The sequence below is a fragment of the Monodelphis domestica genome, chromosome 2, assembly GCF_027887165.1.
Source record: "Monodelphis domestica isolate mMonDom1 chromosome 2, mMonDom1.pri, whole genome shotgun sequence".
NCBI classification, from domain to species: Eukaryota; Metazoa; Chordata; class Mammalia; order Didelphimorphia; family Didelphidae; genus Monodelphis; species Monodelphis domestica.
The window spans coordinates 202,007,123-202,025,339 of NC_077228.1; the positions used below are offsets into that span (position 1 = coordinate 202,007,123).

General features: G+C 41.6%; 1 protein-coding gene and 1 long non-coding RNA gene across 3 annotated transcripts in view; one reads left to right on the forward strand and one right to left on the reverse strand.

The window, feature by feature from the left end:
* The window catches only part of LOC103100171 (uncharacterized), a 39,938-nt gene extending 37,736 nt beyond the window's left edge, over positions 1 to 2,202 (forward strand). The window contains exon 2 of the long non-coding RNA XR_462138.2: positions 1,708 to 2,202. This is a non-coding gene — a long non-coding RNA (uncharacterized LOC103100171). The remainder of the gene's footprint in view (positions 1 to 1,707) is intronic.
* FAM117A (family with sequence similarity 117 member A) overlaps positions 1 to 14,001 on the reverse strand; it is a 53,267-nt gene extending 39,266 nt beyond the window's left edge. The window contains exon 1 of one of the 2 annotated variants that reach the window (XM_007482390.3): positions 13,628 to 14,001. In XM_007482390.3, coding sequence (XP_007482452.1) covers positions 13,628 to 13,826 — 199 coding nt within the window. In that variant the 5' untranslated portion in view covers positions 13,827 to 14,001. The remainder of the gene's footprint in view (positions 1 to 13,627) is intronic. The other variant, XM_001367526.4, reaches the window with a different exon arrangement.
* Between the last annotated feature and the right edge of the window lie 4,216 nt (positions 14,002 to 18,217).

The following is an 18,217-nucleotide window of genomic DNA, read 5'->3' on the forward strand; positions in this document are numbered from 1 at the left end:
AGATTCAAAAGTCTTAAGGTTGATCTAGGTCAAGTTCAGTCTAAGAAACAGACCTGAGCAGCCCCTCAGGAAGTAATTTTTGATAGAGCCTGTCACTCAGGGAGATTTTTCTAACAGTTTGTGCCCCAGACCATCAATGGCATCTGAGCAGATGCTTGCCATTCTGACCTTTTAACACCTGCATCCAGAGGAAAGAGAAGAGACAAAGGAGGGTGTGGCAGCTCAACATTAATGGAAGACATGTTCTACCATCTCCTGCTGCATAAGACAAGTTGTGGACCTGCCCTTCCTTATGTTAGAAGCCACAACTAAAACTTTACCATCTTTCATACACCTGGTAAAGAAAAAGCTTGTGCTCCTGAGAGCAACAGGGAATTAATCTGATCCAGGGAAATAGTTGGGATGTCAGTTTCCAAGACCTCCCTCCCTTCCCCCACAGCCAGTTTCTAGGGCCAAGTCTCTGAGAGCCACTTGAGGGCAACCGCTCAGTTCACATGGCATACATACTTCAAGCAGATCTCAGCAGCCGTTTACACAGCTGCTCCAGCACAGGCCTTCCAGCTGCAATCAACAGGGGCCCAGCAGGGATTTGGGGTAATGGGCACCCTTTCATGGCTTTGTCATCTCTGAGAAGGATCAGAGAAAAGAATGAAGCAGTAATAATCTTTAACTACAAAAAACAAAAACAAAAAAACAATGTACCACCTCTTTGAGCATACAAATTAAAAACTAAATGTTTGTGGCCTTCAATGGCCATGGTTAATGGGAAAATACACCTAAGGTTAAAGGTTTTTTAATCTACATAGTCTCAGCTAGGATAAATCTAAGAATAGGATTTCCTAAGGAAAAGATGCATGAAGCTAAAGCCTTTAAGGATAACCCTTGTGAATATATGGAAAAGTTAGACAGGGAAGGGAAGAAGAGAAGAAAAATAATGAAGCTGCTGCTTTTTAGGGCAAAAGCAGATGTAGGCCAAAACACATTTAAGTATAAAATGGTGCCTAATATGTAGTTTTGGGGGTCAGTTTGCAATGGAAATGTTCCTAAAAATGATTAGCAATGGTCACCAGAAAAGAAATCCATTGTCTTGTGTCCTGTGGCTAATGGAGAGTTCTCACTAAAAATGTGCTAGATTTTCCAAATGGGAGGACTCTCTTGACTCACTATGTGCAGGATATATTAGTTTACATTTGTAAAGCATTTTCTTGTTACAAAGCACATAATGGAAATTAACTTATTTGATCCTACAAAACCTTCTCAAGTAAGAAGAATAAGTATTATTAACCCCATTTTACAAATCGGGAAACTGAGACTGAGAGGTTGTACACTGCCCATACACCCACTTGAATTACAATTTTCACATTTGAAAGCTAGAGATCTTCTCAGTATACTAGTGTCCTTTGATCATATTTACTTTTCTAGGAGTGGAGAAAGGGCTATGCTACCCATAATTCCTTACCTGGTTTCCCTTAGGTCAAAAGACTTACATCTGCAGACAGTTGGTTAGGATAGTTTGGAGTTTCTTTCTGTGTAAACCTGAGTCATCCAATGAGAGTAGGATAAGACCTGCACAGTTGGCCTCATTAACATGTTCTTGACCAACGATCTCCCAGGGATTTCTATGAGCACCACACCTGCAAGTACTATTTCTCAGATCTCATCATAATAAAATTAAAAGTGATATTATTCCATTGTTTCCACACAAAGGTTCTTATGGTGAATTTACAAGAAGACATAGATGGGATACATGCTGCATTTCTAGAAGATGTAACCACAGAGCTTAGATTGCAAAGTACTGGCCACAAAAGATCATTTAGACCTCATCTTTCTCATTAAGGAATCTACAGTGAATTTCAAGAGAGAAAACAGGACAATATGGAATGATTCTTGGAACAGAAGTTCAATAAAGTTCAATAAAGGAAGCTAGCTTCCCAAGAAGATACGTGGACATCCTGACAGCATTCCCTGAACTTCAGCTGACTGCTGCAAATTTCCCCTTTACTGAGCTGTTTCCAAAAAGACTCAAATACATGATATACACCAAATTCATAACCAGGATCTGAGGTAAACTCTTTCCATGTTGGAGCAAAGACAAAAGGTTGAAAGGTAGCCAGTTAGGCTGAGGAGAGTTGAGATCTGGGTTCAAGGCTCAGCCCCATTCTCTTTTGCTTATGTAAATTCAAATAATAAGCAATGTCTTTATTTCTGTTTGTTTTCAGTAGTTCCACCTGACAAGTTGAAAAATTTAAGAGATTATTGTGATCATATATACTGATAAAATCCTATCAAAATGGTCTCCATAAGCCACTAAAATTGTTTTGTTGCAAAATCATTTGGTTACAATTAATTGCAGAAATCACCTTCTCAGATTACTGAACTTGAAGATGAAGCAAAGCTGAAATTCAGTCTTCCTTAAGTGAGTTAGCAAGTAAAAAAGAAGTCGTGTCTATTAAGGGTGAAAAAAAGGGTATGAAACTACCACTACAACATGATGGTTGGTCCAAATGTTTTCTTCTCCCTATCAACAAACACATATAGCACCCCATCAATTCCTTTGGTTAAAGAAAAGCTAGTCTATAGACATAGGCATTAGAGAAAGTATTTGTTATAAGAGCTTCCTAACTTTTTAGAATTTAAAAAAAAAGCACTTCTATGATATTTCATTGTAGATCTTGTCAGTTCTACAAACCTAGAGGGATTTTTTTTAACATAGGCCCATTGAGAGGCTAAGTTTGGAGAGGCTCATTAACAATTAGCTACAGATAAATTTTTTTTCTGTCCAAAGTAACTTATGAAGAGAGCTTCTTAAAAGATAAAGGGGTTAGAATCCACAGAAGCAGAAGGAAAACACCCACTAATACAAATCATGGCTGCTTAGTTTATTCTGTGAAAAGGTGGAGAATTATGGTTATGGAATACTGCATATACAGTCAGAATAGGTTGATATAATGCTTAATTTTACTTCTGGGCCTTTTTCCTTTTTTATTTTTTATTCTTGATTGCAAGGGACAGTTCTCTAGGTAGGCAAAAGGGAAGGGATATTTTGGAAAATGAAGATGATAAACCAAAAGATAGCAATAAAAAAATTTTAAACCACAGGTCCCTGAGGTAGTGAAATAAGTAACAAAAGCAAATCACTGTTTCCATTAGCCAAAGAAATGGTTTTATTATATAGAGCTTTCTTTGTAATGATTAAGTATAACAGAATTTTCCTTAGTTTCATTTTTTTTTACTTCCCAGAGCACCCAGCACAATACCTCTGGACATTCAATTCCTTAAGAGCTGTGAAAATAATTGCTGAAAAAAGTGGTTACATAAATGTGACTGAAGAATTATTCCACATTCATCCTATATTGGTAGGACGAACTGTCCAAACTATAGCAAGTATCGTGGGAAGGTCAGATAACCTCTGTGAAATAAAACAGGAAAATCCACAGGTGAAATTTCCTAGGGTCTCACTGCTGCCCTTCATAGGCAAATTCCTGAATGATCTTTTGAGAGTCCTACATTGTAGCCCCCAAACTCCAACCCTAACTCTAATCTAAAACAAACAAATCTATTTGTGAGTATCTTAAGGTAAATGATCTCTGTGTCTGACCACCTTCCCACAAGGATATATGGAAAGAAAGTTGGGAGTGGGAAGGAAGGCAGAAAAGGGTACAGCTGAGGCAAGGAGGCCAAGGGCCTTGAAGGAATGGGATCTAGGCCATGTAGCAAACATGCCATTATTCTGCAAGACCATCTTTTAAACCTGAAAAGTAAAGGAGCTATTCCTATTCAATGCCAAATTCTGTTTTGTTTTGTCTTGTTTTTCCCTCTGGGGTCCTCAGTATTTCCATCACCATTCAGCAAACACTTCTGACTTCCTCATTCAACCCCTTCTCCCTTTGATAAATTTCAAGACAGACATATAACAGCATCTATCTTCTTGCTCCCTACTCCATCAAACATGGCTAGGGAATCACTCTACATTGGAAATGCATGTCTAAACAAAACACAAGAAAGAACTAAAGGGGCTCTCAAATGATCCCCTCATGTTGCTCATATTCATTAAGCACAGTCAACTCTATTATGTACAAAGAGATCCCTGGCATTGATCTCAAAATCATTTATAGTAGGCTTCAAAGCTTTATTAAGCAATGATTAGATCTCTCATTAGATTAGATTACTCTCAAAAGACTTACAGTTGAGTTGGAGTGATATGTATTCAACAAGTGAATTTCCCTTGTAGTCTGTTTTGCTTCTGCTATTTAAATGTATTTGTATTTGGAGACCATACAAGATGCCTGGGAATACTGGGCTTGAAGTACCAGAGGATGGCCATCTTGGATCAACAGACTACTAGAATAAGCATCAAGAGCGAGGCTATCCCACTTACTATGTGATTTTGAATATAACCTTTTAAACCTCAGTAGTCCTAGTTGTTGTTTTTTTTTCCTAAACCCTTACCTTCCATCTTAGAATCAATACTGTGTATTGGTTGCAAAGCAGAAGAGTGATTAGGGCTAGGCAATGGGGTGCTAAGTGACTTACTCAAGAGTCACAAAGCTAGGAAGTATTTAAACTCAGAACCTCTTGTCTCTAAGGCCTGGCTCTCAATCCACTGGGCCATCTAGCTGCCCCCTCTTTAGTCTCATTTTATAAAGAAACCAATACCATCCTACCTACTCCTTGGGATTGTTATAAGTATATAAAAAAGATTATGTACGTGAAAATGCTTTAGAGATCTAAAGTACTACAGAAATGTAAGATATAACTAAGATTGGTCATATTTCCAATTTTGCTACAACATAGCTAAGTCTGTAGGTCTTTCATAGGGTTGGTTTATGCAATTATTCTACAGAAGCAATTGTTTCAGGAACACTGAACTATAAGATTATAGTTGTAGTGAGAAAGGTTCCAGGTGCCACCCTCTACATCCCAGACACATACATACACACCCCAATAATCTCTAAACCCAGACCATGTGCTATTTTGAGATCACTCTGGCTGCTTCCCCTTCACTCCCCAAATGCTAAACATCCCCCACCACTAAACACTGTGCCAAATCTGATTGGGATTGGCTTTTTGGCTTAGCTCTAAGCCTAAATGGGGGCTATGAAGCAGTGTTTCAGGAAGCATGCAGCTGTAGGGAAGGGCACAAGTGTGTTATCAGTGGTGGTTCTATCAATATTGTGTAGGCGATCAAATATGCACAAAGTGAAGAAAGGGAGTGTGTGGTAGGGGTGGGAAGGGAGACGAGGTGATTGAGAGAAGTGGCTTTTCTTCCAATCATATTTTCATTCTTGTCAAATGTTACACCCAGCCTGGCAGGCTTATAAAACCACTTCAGTCATGCCACCAAAGGCCTGGCTTCTGCCTTCACCTCTAATTGAGACAATTAAAGGCAGTGCAACAGGAGAGGGCAGAAAGGCATGTCAGAAGGAGGGGAAAATCTCTACTTACTACATATTTGTGTGTTTCTATATGTGTATAACTAAGAGTTAGGATGGCAACAGATAACAGCAGCAGTCTGAGTCCCAGGATACCCTGCCAGTGACCTGGCATCACAAGACTATGCCTGGCTGGCTTTGGGGAGGGTGTCCCACCCTGATCACAACTATGATAACCTGTACAATTAAGCTGAATTTTGATTCCTGATTAGGGGCTATCTTAGGAAAGTCACAAGTTCAATTCTATGTCCTTTTCTTTCCTCAATCACATAGCATCTAGTAAAAATTAAATATAATCCTAACAGAAGCTAGAAGAAAACAAACAGCCTCTCATCTGTCTCCTTGCCTAGGTATAAATCAGGGTAGCTTTGCTGTTTTACAAGAATGAATCCAAGACATTTGTGGTTTCCATGGAATGACCTGATTATTGCCCAAGCTCCCCCCATCCCCTCCATGTTGAAAAGAGACTATCTAGTCTTAGCCATGAAACCCATGGAAATGGCATGCCTTTGAACTAGTTAGGCTTTTTGCCCAGGAACCAGAAGGAATAGAATTGCTTGCCAGTAATCTAGGTGATAAAAGTAAAAGTAATACTTGGGAAGGTAGAGAAAGGTGTGGGATGAAGGCCCATGAAGTTTGAGTATGATTGGAAGAGTTCAGCACCCAGGGTGACTTGAGGCAATAGTGACTGGCTCTTCTTCTGCCTTCCCATCCCTGCTCCCCACCTCCAATTCAATTTTGCCATTATTCACTGAACATTAAGAACATTGCCCCAGCTCTCCCTCTACAAAAATACTAAAAATCTGTTTAAGCTGCAGGGTAAGCTTCTCTGCCCTTGGATTCAGAGTGCTGGGCCTCCTTCTGAAAAAGGCAGGCTGCCTGCTATCCCCAGCACTCACTGTGAGAGCAGGGCCGGCAAGAAAGGGGGGCTAAAGTTTAAGGGAAGCAGGGACAACAGCTGGTCAGATAAGGCCAGAGCAATCATGATGGGTCTTAAGGAGGGTGTTGGTAGAGAAAATCATTTTCAGTCTTAGCTATGGGGATCTGACTGCTAGCCAAACAAAACCCTATTTAACTCACCTCCTCTACCTAAGTAACCAGGCATAGTAAAGAAAGGGGATTGGGAGTTAGGAAGATTAGAGATGGAATCCTGCCTCATCAGTTACTAGTCACTTATTAGCCCTGTGACCCTATGAGAGGCATTTAACCTCTTGGTCTCAGTTCCCTCAACGGTAAAATGGTGCTAAAAATGGCAGCTATCTCACAGGATCAAATGTGATCATATAAAGCTTTTTTTTTTTCCAGACCTTAGAGTTTAGCTATTACTATTCTTTACTGTGTCCCTTGGGCACTCATGTGCTCAGTTTGTACTTTATTTGTGTATTATGTTGTTTGCTGGTTCTTTTAAAAGCCTATGATCTGTCTCCCTAGTTGTATCTTTGCTATTTAACTAGAAGATGCTACAATATCCACCTGCCATCTCTTCATTTATATTCAGGCACCAGATGATTCAACTGGCAGGCCAAATAGGCTGGGGCTATTAGAACCAAAAGCCTCCCTCTAAACAAGCACATGTTCCCTAGAAGAGAAATGTAGAAGAAGCACGGTGGAGAGATGAGTGACAGTAAAGAAGCATCTCAAGCCATCACAGCTGCCCTGCCAAATGCTGTCCATCAGCTAATAAGCCATATCTAAAAATAGGTGATGGCTTCTAGGCAGCCAACAGAAGAAAATTCCCATTCTCCTTAGAAAAGCCTTGCTGGTTCTTCTACCAGGGATCAACAAAAGCTCTTTGAGGATGCCTTTCTAGGCCTCCCCCTACCCCTTTCATTACGCAGCTGAAAGCATGAACAGCTAATCCACAAGCAGACACAGTTGAAGAAGTTCCATCCATTTCCACCCCCAACCCCCATCCTCATCCCACAGCCATCCCCACACCTGTCAGCTTTCTGATGCTTGTGAGCAAACCCACAAACCTGTGTTTGTCTGAGGGCAGGGGAAAAGTCTGGAGAAGGTCCCAGACTTCAGTTGCAGGGTCTCTAGGAGATTGAGTCGTTTTCTTAATAGCAAAATACTTTTGATATTCCTTTAAATTAAAATCACCAATAATTTGCTGTGGTATTCACACACAGAAAGCAAACAGGCTTAATGTAGATCAGGAGATAAATATTTTAATGACTAAAAAGCTATATATTCAGTAATAATCTAAAAGGGAAAGACTAAAAATGAGGAAAGGGAAGACAAAGCACTAAGAAGTGTTAATAAGCAACAATTTTATGGATAACAAGGCCTAGAGGCCACAGGGCCACTCACCAGTCATCTGCTGTTTCACATGGCAATAACAATTCTTGGTTTCTTCAATGCCAAGAGAGGAATTATGTCAGAGACAACTCATAAATTGTGGATAATCCCAAAATCGTTCTATTTGACTTTGGAATGTTTTTCATCTTACATGTGAATACTGTAGAGAATGAGTGTTCTAAGAAATACACCACTAATTAAACAATGAAGTTGAGCTGTCAGTATCCAACTCAGGCAGTTGAAAATAGTTTGACTTTTTTATAGCATGTCCTTGGTTCTTTCCTCTTTGTTTCCCACCAAACTATAGGAAGAATGTCATCTTTCAGATACCTCTCTAGCCTATTCTGGGAAAAGCTGTTCTAAGTTTATCACCTGCTTGGTTCTCATTTTCTACAATAGGGGCTAGAAAGAGAATGGAATGTTCTAGATCTTTCTGCTTTACAGAAATCAAGTCAGAGTACCAGAATCATACACATGAGGTGAAAAGAAAAAAAAAAAACCTGACCCATAATGGAGGTGGGTGAATAAAGAGCTGGTACTATCCCACCCTGAGCAAAAAATCTGTTGTATCTTCTTGCTGTATTTATTGCTTGTATTCTAGGAGGAATATTAGGATTCTTAAAGAAGACCCTCCATTCTTAGTGGTGCCACTTGGATCAAGGGCTGAGGTAACAGAATAACATAACTATGCATCAAAACAATGCAAACCAATGATGCCTTGGGAACATCTTGGGAAGATCTGAGTTGCCATTTGAGCTATAGAGGTTTGTAATTCTTGCCTATATCTGGAGGTCAGAGAGACTCACATTCCCTTTCCCCACATTCTATCACCACAGCTCCTCACCCCAATCTGTTATCCAAGTTGTCTTAAAATCAAAATCTCCTGGCAGACTGTCTTTAAGGCCTGGAATGCATTTCTTCCTCACCTCTGCCTCTTGGCCTCTCTAGCTTCCTTCAGGGCTTGGTTTGTGTACCACTCGATACAAGAAGCCTTTCCTGATCTGATGCCTCTAATAGTTAAGGTCTTCTCTCTCACTCCTCAAACTATCATGTATATACTCATATATGTACACATTGGGTGCAGGGCTGTTCTTTGTTTTTTGTATCCCTAGTACCCGGATAGCACAATGCCTTGAATATATAGGTGCTTAATGCTTGTTGGCTTTCATTACTATTTAAGAATTTCACAGCCTACATTCTTTCTGTTATTCAAATATGGAGCAACCATACAACACAAACACTCTCTCTCTCTCTCTCTCTCTCTCTCTCTCTCTCTCTCTCTCTCTCTCTCTCTCTCTCTCTCCCCCCTACCTCACAGGAAAGGACAAAATGATTATGCAACTTAGTCCCAAATTCCAAAGATGATAATATTTTAAAGAGTTGGACACTTCACCACTCCATTTCAGGCGACAGGGTGCTTTGTGTTACTAAAGCTATTTGGAGAAACAGATAAATTGAGCCTGGCTGGGAAAGTTTTGTTTTTAAACACTCCCCCTACAGAAACTGCCTCAACTTCTGATCTTGGAAGTGACAATTGTAGCTCTTCTGAAGGGAGAGTTTAAATGTACCCCAAGTCAAAATGACAACAGGGCACTTCCCCAGAATAGAAAAGCTATTTTCTATTTCAAACAAGCTATTCCATGAATAGGTTCCAGTACCAGTAGCTAAAGATGGATTACATATTAGTGGTTCCTTTTCTTCAGACCTATTGATTGATGAATTTCAATAAGCACTCTCCTCTATGTAGTTCACAGAGGGTGAGTGAAATAATAATTACTGTTGCTGGGGGAAGCTGGGTGGTTCAATGGATTGAGAGCCAAGCCCAGAAATGGGTTCAAATCTGGACTCAGACACTTCCTAGCTGTATGACCCTGAGTCACTTGACCCCCATTGCCTAACCCTTACCACTCTTGTGCCTTATCAATTGATTCTAAGACAGAAGGTAAGGGTTTTTAATAATAATAATTACTGCTACTGATAATAACCATGAATAACCATTCATATTCAGATGGCCAACCCAGTTAGGCCAACCAACTTCATCCACAATAATTCTCCCTATGAGGGAGATAGGCCTTTAGGGCAGCTATCAATTTGCTCAACTCAATTATGTGCACATAGTGACAAATGCTAATATAAGTATATTCAGAACAGCAGACTAGCCAAAAATAATTTCTTTAAAATTCACTTTATTATAATATAGAACAGGGAGGGTTAGGGAAAGGGGAAACCAGGAAAAGAGATATAGAATAAGGAGAGGACCAATTCACTAATGCTATTTCAGTCTGTCCAATAGACAAGATAAACACACACTGCAGCTGACACCTAGGGGGATAATAATGGTAACCTCTAAATACCAGGAAGGAATAGGGAGCCAGAATGGGACTAGACTTTTACTGTGGATCATCCCCAAGCATATGGGGAGAGCTAACTGAAAACAGATGCCCCCCAATTCCCCTAAAACTTGGCTAGGTGATTACATATAGTGGGTCTCTACAATAAAATTTGGTGGTTTATTAAGTATATTTATTAGTTACTGGTCTTCATACCAGAATAATGGCCAGCTACCTTCAGAGTAAATTTTGGTGGGCAAAGGAAGTAAACAGAAAGCACTGGCTACTCTGCAGCCCAAGTCATCATTTACAGGATTGGTAGGTTTGAGGGAAATTATTTACAAAGTTAAGTGTTATGTTGATTTTGGCAATATGGAAACTGAGGCATCAAATAGTGGTTTTACTCAGGATGAATTAGGACTAGAATCTAGGTCAAATCACCTCCTGATCTAGCTTTGCCCATCATTAAAGATCCTGGAGGAGCATAAGAGTTAAGAGCTTCCAGATGGTATAAATGCACTAGAATATAAAAAGGGGGTGGGAGGATAGATAGAAATCTACTCCCTTAAATCTTCTATCATGGGTCTACATTCCCCACTAGTAGCATTTTTGCCTTTTCTGAATTCATCTTAATTTTCCTCTCTAGTCTGTCTAGTTTGGCCTTCATACGAGACTGGATTTCTAAAATGAAATAAGGCACTAGGGGTAAAAGACTAAAATTTTCTCAACTTTCAACATGACTGAAAGAAGGCATCCCATGCAGATGAATGGTAGCCAGAGGTAAATCCCCCTCTTTACATAACCTTTTTACAAGCTCAGATCTATCTCGTCAAGAACAGGACGGGGTGTGGGGCAGGAAGATAACTGCCCAGCCTGGAGTTAATGTTACATCACTTGGAGATGGGAGACTGAAACACTAACACTAAGGACACTTAATTGTTCTTGAAACCCAGTCTCAGGCTCACCTGGTTTTTAAACAGATGGGTTTCAAAACCTAGTTTAAAAATGCTCATTTTAAAAGACAGGGAGTAAGAGAGTGCAAGGGGAGGCCCTGAAATTCTGAAACCTGCAGTACTGGTTTCCTACCAACCTGAGTTTGCTCTTTGAAGCCTGAAAAGGCAATGGGGCTCTGGCCAACAGTGCTCTCAACTTGGTTGGGGGGAGGGTGTGCGTGGGGAAGGCTGTTTCCAAATGAAGGGGGTTTCCTTCTAAAACAAATCCTACAGTCCTTCAGTAAACTATCTTTGCTGATTCTCAAGGCCAAACTATGAAAGTGCTAATTTGAGCAGCCACTGGGTAGAGGCAATGGAATTCCCAATGTTTAGGAAGTACAGAGGGAAGGGGAAAATGTCTTCTTCCACCCCATGGCAGAGTAGGCACATACTCAGAATGCCTGGCTACTAAGTTTCAAAGACCCTGGCCTTTGCTACTGCTTCCTCCTCCCTTTTCCCTTTCCTAAGATTAATGGACAAGTGATCACAACAACCACTAGGCAAATTCTTTGAGAAAATCCTATCCTGCCATTTTGGAAGTCTTTTCCACTTCTGACTTCATTTTTTAAAAATCCAATGAACCTTCCTTATCAAGAGAAGGGGTGATCAATCCAGTATATAAGGAAACTTTACAAGAGTGATAGCTATACAACTTGCTCCAAATCATCTATCAAGTTAAGAGAGCCCTCTATTCTTGTTTTCCCTCCAGAGCATCAAGAATTTTAACTTGTGGAGACCAAGCAAAGAACCCAAGTACAGAAGTTGACTCTCTCACCCCTCTCCCATATATCCACCATTCTCATTCCATTTAGATCTAGTTACTGACCACCTCCTCCAAAGAATATGCCAGGGGAAGTTGCATGAACATTGTTCTTAAGATATGACTGCAAGAAGGTTTCCAAGTAACATCCAGGCTCCTGTTTATTAGTTTCCAATTAAAACAACTAAGGTTCTAATACCTGCTATTCCACTAATTTCCTAGGGATCTGAATTTGGAGGAACCAAAACATAACTAACAGGTTTCAAGTCCTATGGTTTGTTCTACAAAAGTAAGGAGCATGAGTTAGTTTAGGCATTGCTTTTCTCTTCTCTACTGGATTCTAGACATAATTTTTACAACTAAGTCATCATCTTGCTAGCAGATGGGATAACTTTCTTTTCCATTCTAAGATTAGATGGTCACTGATGAACATGATCCAAAATAGACCAATTCTAAGTTCTCTACTTCAGACAAACTCTTAATTCCAACAGAGAATCTGGCTAGTAATAATTCTACAGGTTAGGGTATGAGGTATCAGAGGCATAGTATTTGTGAAAATCTAGAGAAAGCTGCTAAAGCCTAGAGTACAGGGCCTACAACTGTACAGCCTCTGATGTGCCATAAGTGTTCAGTGATGCTCAATTGATGAGAATCTCCACTCACATCTGGAATTAATCAAATGCAAGGCAAATAACTTTCATCTTGAAGCCAATCACCTTGTGAAAGTGGATTTCTTTCATCCTTCCTAGCAGACTGTATTTGTGGAGCTAGTAACAGCTTTGGGTATGGAAGAAAAATTGACTTATTACTATCTTCATTCTATATTCCTTCCACCAGACTCCCCCAATTTCCTCCCATTCCCAGGTCTCCAACTCATCCTGTTCATGAGACACTACTTTGCAGGCTGTGCTCAAGAGGAAAATGGAATGGGCAAATATTTGTCAGTGTATCAATGACAAAATCCACACCCTCCAGTCAGGGTGCCCAGGAAGGAGAAAGAAACCAATGAGATAAGAGAAGAGAGTGCCATGCCTAAGTTCCACACACAACACAACAGCATGCAGGCACACACACACACATACTCAATGTGAAAATGAGGCAGCCACACTAGGTAGAGATCATCCTGGAATGAAAAACTTCTAGGCCAGGCTCTACTTCTGGAAGGTAAAACGGAAGCAGGAGGAAAAACTTGGGGAGGGAGGTGAAAGCAGCTAAATTAACGTAATCCAGCCATTTGGATGGAATTAATTTAAGGCTGTCCAGTGTCAGGAATGGGAAGGAAGTGGTATAAAAGGAAGCTCAGATGAAGTGGCAGGCAGGGGAACTATATTGAAGAAACCGGCTGGACCAAAGTGGAGTTTGGAGAACAAACGAACACACGAACACACACACACACACACACACACACATACACACACGCACGCACACACACGCGCGCGCGCGCGCGCGACTCCAGGGTGTTTTAATTACCCGTCCCTCCCCCCATGCAGGCATCAAATCCCAGACCAAGCAACCAGACCTCTCCGCATCACTCAACCCTTTTCAAACCCCACCGCCACCATCCAGTGACCACCCCCTCTGCACCCCAATCCTCCAACATCAATTCCCCACTGAGTCACTCCCACCAACCTGGCTCCTCTGTCGTACTAAGTCCCCAGGGGTCACTCCCGTGGTCACTGCCCCCCCCCCGCGCGTCCTTTGCCCCCGCCCCATACCTCACGGGTCCCCCTCCCCCACTCTTGTCACGCGCGTCTCCCCCAACGGCTCCCCTCAGACTCCGACCCCGGCCCCGGCCCCCCGGCCCGGGCTCACCTGCGCGGCCGCCCCCGTCCCGGCGCTGGTGCGGCGGCGGCTGCAGCTGGAAGGGGACGGTGGCCCTAAGTGGCTGCAGCCCTGCCCGGGGGGAGCCGACGGAGGCCGGGGGAGAACAGCCCCGCCGGAGACCCCCGGCCCCTCCGCGCCCCGGCCCCCAGGCCCCTCCGCCTCTGCCGCCCGCTGCAGCCCCCGCCATCAACCCTCCCGACTTGGCCCCGCAGCGAGCCCCACACCGTCCCCCGCCCCCGCCGCCACAGCTTATCAGTCTTGCGGGGCGGGGACCGGCCCCCTCCAGTCCCGGGCTCTTATTGGCCCGTGCCCACCAGGCCCCGAATTCTGAGCCCAATCGAGACTCTCAGGTTCTCTGATCATAAGTGATTGGGCGAGAAGCCCGTCCATCCTCATCCAGGACTCCTCCTTCCCTTCATATTGGCGCTCCTGGAAGGGGGCTGGTCTTTAGCTTCTACCAATGAAAGGTTGCGAAGAGGGGGAGCGTCACGCCCAGCCCCAGGTAGTATGCAAATGAATTCTGTGACATCAAATGATGAAAGGAGTGGGGGAGGGCAGGGTAGCCAGGTTCTAGTGACATCATGACGTCTTCACAGGCGAATCTTGAGTATCTCAATGAAGGTTATGACATTAAATTCATTCCCAATTAAGAAATTCTTCAGTTTCACCCAGTGACATCCTCTGAATCTGGTTCTCTATCCTCAGAGATCTCACTCAGAAGTAAGCCAAACGTGCTTATTTTTGCAAATTTGCATGAAAATAACAATGAACTAAATCTGCCAAGTTCACCATCACACACATCAGCCTGTTTTTCTCCAACTCTCCCCCAGCTCCTACATTCCAAGCGAAGTAGCCCAACCTAAAATTAAACATTAAAGAATCAGAATTTTAGAGTTTGGAAGAGGCTTCAGTAGTCTTCCCGTATAACCCAGACCTGAAAAGTAATTTCTAACAGAATATACACCCCTGCCCTAGCAATTGGCAGTCCTTCCTCTGCTTTAAGTCCTCTGAGGAGAGAAAATCTACTGTCTCCACTAGCAGTCCATTCCATTTTTGGACAGCTTTCATTATTAAGAAGTTTTCCTGGTGTCAAGCCTATATTTGCCTATTTGAAACTTACAGCCATTTCTCCTGGTTCTGCCTATGAGGACCAGACAGAATAAGTCTGATCCCTCTCCTACATAGCCCATCTTAATAAACATAACAACCAGTTCCTTCAACTAGTCCTCATATGGCATGGACTCAAAGCCCTGCATCATCTTGGTTGCCCTCCTGATTCTAGTCAGAAAAACTACTCCTGGATATGAGTGTACCATGAGACTAGTTTGGCCCTTGCTTTCCCTCTCAGACTGCCAATTCTCTCTCTCTCTCTCTCTTTTTTAAACCCTTACCTTCTGTCTTGGAGTCAATACTGTGTGTATTGACTCCAAGGCAGAAGAGTGGTAAGGGCTAGGCAATGGGGATCAATTGACTTGCCCAGGGTCACACAGCTGGGAAGTGTCTGAAGTCAAATTTGAACCTAGGACCTCCCATCTCTAGGCCTGGCTCTCAATCCACGGAGCTACCCAGCTGCCCCTGGCCAATTCTCTTTCAGAAGACAGAGAAACCTGTTTTTCCCTCTCCCTCTTTATCCCCACCAAATGTAGTGGAATGACAATTTGTGGCAGAAGCACATTGCCTACTTCAAATGCTTCCCCAGGTGGCCTGGGAAGGCAAATCTTAGACCTCAGATTCCCAGGCAACCTCTTGAATCTTACCAAATGATTCTGCCACAAATGCCATTGACTGTACCTTTGGGGTAAACATTGCCAGTATAACCCCTTTCCCCTCAATGCTCCTCCCTCCCTTTCAACAATGATAATCTGTACTATTTGTGGCCATACTATCCAGCATATTTTCTGAAGATGGGTTTATTATCCATCTGTGGGTATTTATTGTCCACTTACGAATTTAAGTCCTAAAGCGCTGGTAAAAAGGAAGGATGAAACTGATCTCAGGTCATTTTATATACTACTGGGAGGGAAGGATGCTCTGAATCAATCTTGTCCTCACTTTCAGGCAACTGATAATCTTGAGAACAGCCTTTTCCACTACCACTGACAAAGCATCATTGAATATACCTAGAGAGGTACCCTTTGGATACTTTCAAATGAAAACACACACTCAATAATCCTTACATTTCAATTAGGGAACTCATCAAATTGATCAATGATTCTCTGATCACCTCTCTAATATGAGGTTAATATTTGAGGCCAACAGCTTAAGTCAAGAAGCATTTATTAAGCAATGATAATGAATCAGACCCAATATGTGATAAGTAATAGGAATATAAAGAAGGTCTAAAAATGCAATTCTTCCTTTCAAGGATCTTGCTATCTAACAGGAGAGAAAACATGCATTAGAGATAATCTTGGAGGGAAGGCACTAGCAGAAAACTAAGAACTGATAATAAGTTGGTTGTTTTTTAAACTCTTACTTTCTGTCTTTTTAAAATTTTATTTTTATTTAAGTATTTGTCCATGGTTACATGATTCATGCACTTTCCCTACCTCCTCCCCACCCCCTCCAGCCAACAAGCAATTCCACTGGATTATACATGTAATATTACTCAATACCTATTTCCATATTACTCATTTTTGTAATAACCTTTTAAAAATGGATAGCATTCTTTCTCATAAGTCCCTCAGGATTGTCCTGGATCATTGCATTGCTATCAGTAGCAAAGTTGATTACATATGATCATCCCACAGGGTTTCGATCTCTGTGTGCAATGTTTTCCTGGTTCTGCTCATTTCATTCTGCATCAGTTCCTGGAGGTCTTTCCAACTTGTATGGAAGTCAAGCAGTTTATCATTCCTTATTGTACAATGATATTCCATTGCCATCACATACCACAATTTGTTCAGCCATTCCCCTTTCAAGGGAAACTCTGTTATTTTCCAATTTTTTGCCACCGCAAAGAGTGTGGTCATGAATATTTTTGTATAAGTATTGTTTTTCTTATTTCTTTGGGGGTACAAACTTAGTGGTTTACCTTCTGCCTTAGAATCAATACTAAGTATCATTTCCAAGGCAGAAGAATGGTAAGGGCTAGGGAACTGGAGTTAAGTGACTTGCCCAGGGTCACATAACTAGAAAGTATCTGAGATCAAATTTGAACCCAAAACTTCCCCCCTCCGGACTTGTCTCTCTATCCACTGAACCACCTATTTGCCCCTGAGTTAATTACAAGTTAAAAATCAATCATAGGATCATAGACTAAGAACTAGAAAAGGCCTTAGAGGTTATCTTGTCTAAACTCCTCATATTATAGATGAGGCAAGGGAGGTTAAGAGACACATCCAAGGTCACACTAGTTTTGTAAGTGGCATAGCTTAGATTTGAATCTATGTCCTCTAATGACAGATCCAGTGACCTTTTCACTGCATCACATGTCCAGAGGAAAATCAGATATGACAACATGAAGGCAAACTACCCACATTTGCCATGGAAGATGCTGTTAAGGGTGTAGTTTAGTTTTTAGTGGAGTTGAAGTGACTCTTTTTAGGTTTGTCATTTGGAAAGTTTTTAAACTGACCAAGAAAATGAAGAAATCTTTTCCCAAGAAAGATGAAACAGACTCATAAAAGCTTGTCAGGAATAAACTAGTTCATCTGACTTTCCCCTTAAGCGCTTTAAAAATTTAAACTCCATTTTCTTTACCTTATTCTTGTAGAGTTCCTTTATTCCAAACAGTACATAGTTACAATAAAAAAAGTTTAGACACTGTATTCCTTGCTAGATGAGGTCTGCCATTTTTGGGAAGCCCCAGGGATATCAACAAATGCTATAGGAGTATGTCAAGCATGTGGCCTATGTAGAAAGTTCAATCAAGGTCATTTTAAGTGCAAGGCATTGGGAGAAAGACCCCTAGCTTATACGCCTTTTCAATGTCTGCAAATTGATTACATCAACATGCCTAGTGATAAAGGATACAAATATGTGTTAGTTATAGTGGACAGACTCACTCGATGGACAGAAGCATACCCATCAAAAACAACACTGGCATGGTAGTGAGAACACTGCTTAAAGAAATAGTTCCTAGATATAGCATTCCAGACACCATTAATTCATACAGGGGAAGTCACTTTACATCTAGCATTTTACAACAAGTCTATAAGTCACTGGGAATAAAGGGAAATTTCCATAATGCATGCATACCAGAAAGCTCAGGACAGGTGGAAAGAATGAATAAAGAGTTAAAAACCACAATAGCTAAACTCTGTGCCCAACTCAACATAAATGGACAGAGGTTCTTCCACTTGCACTGTTCTATCTGAGAACAAAACCCAGAGGAGACTTACACATTTCCCCATATGAGATACTTTATGGACAACCAGCATGGATGGGAAGGACTGCTAAACCATCTTATGTTTCCATCCTGGGAGGGTAATGCCAATTACACACCTGTCACAGATACAGGATAGGCTGGAAGAATTGAGAAGATTAGGATTACTAGTGCAAAGGGTCCCACTAGATTTCTCACTACATAACATCAAGCCAGGTGACAAAGTGTATGTGAAAAATTTCACCAAGGAA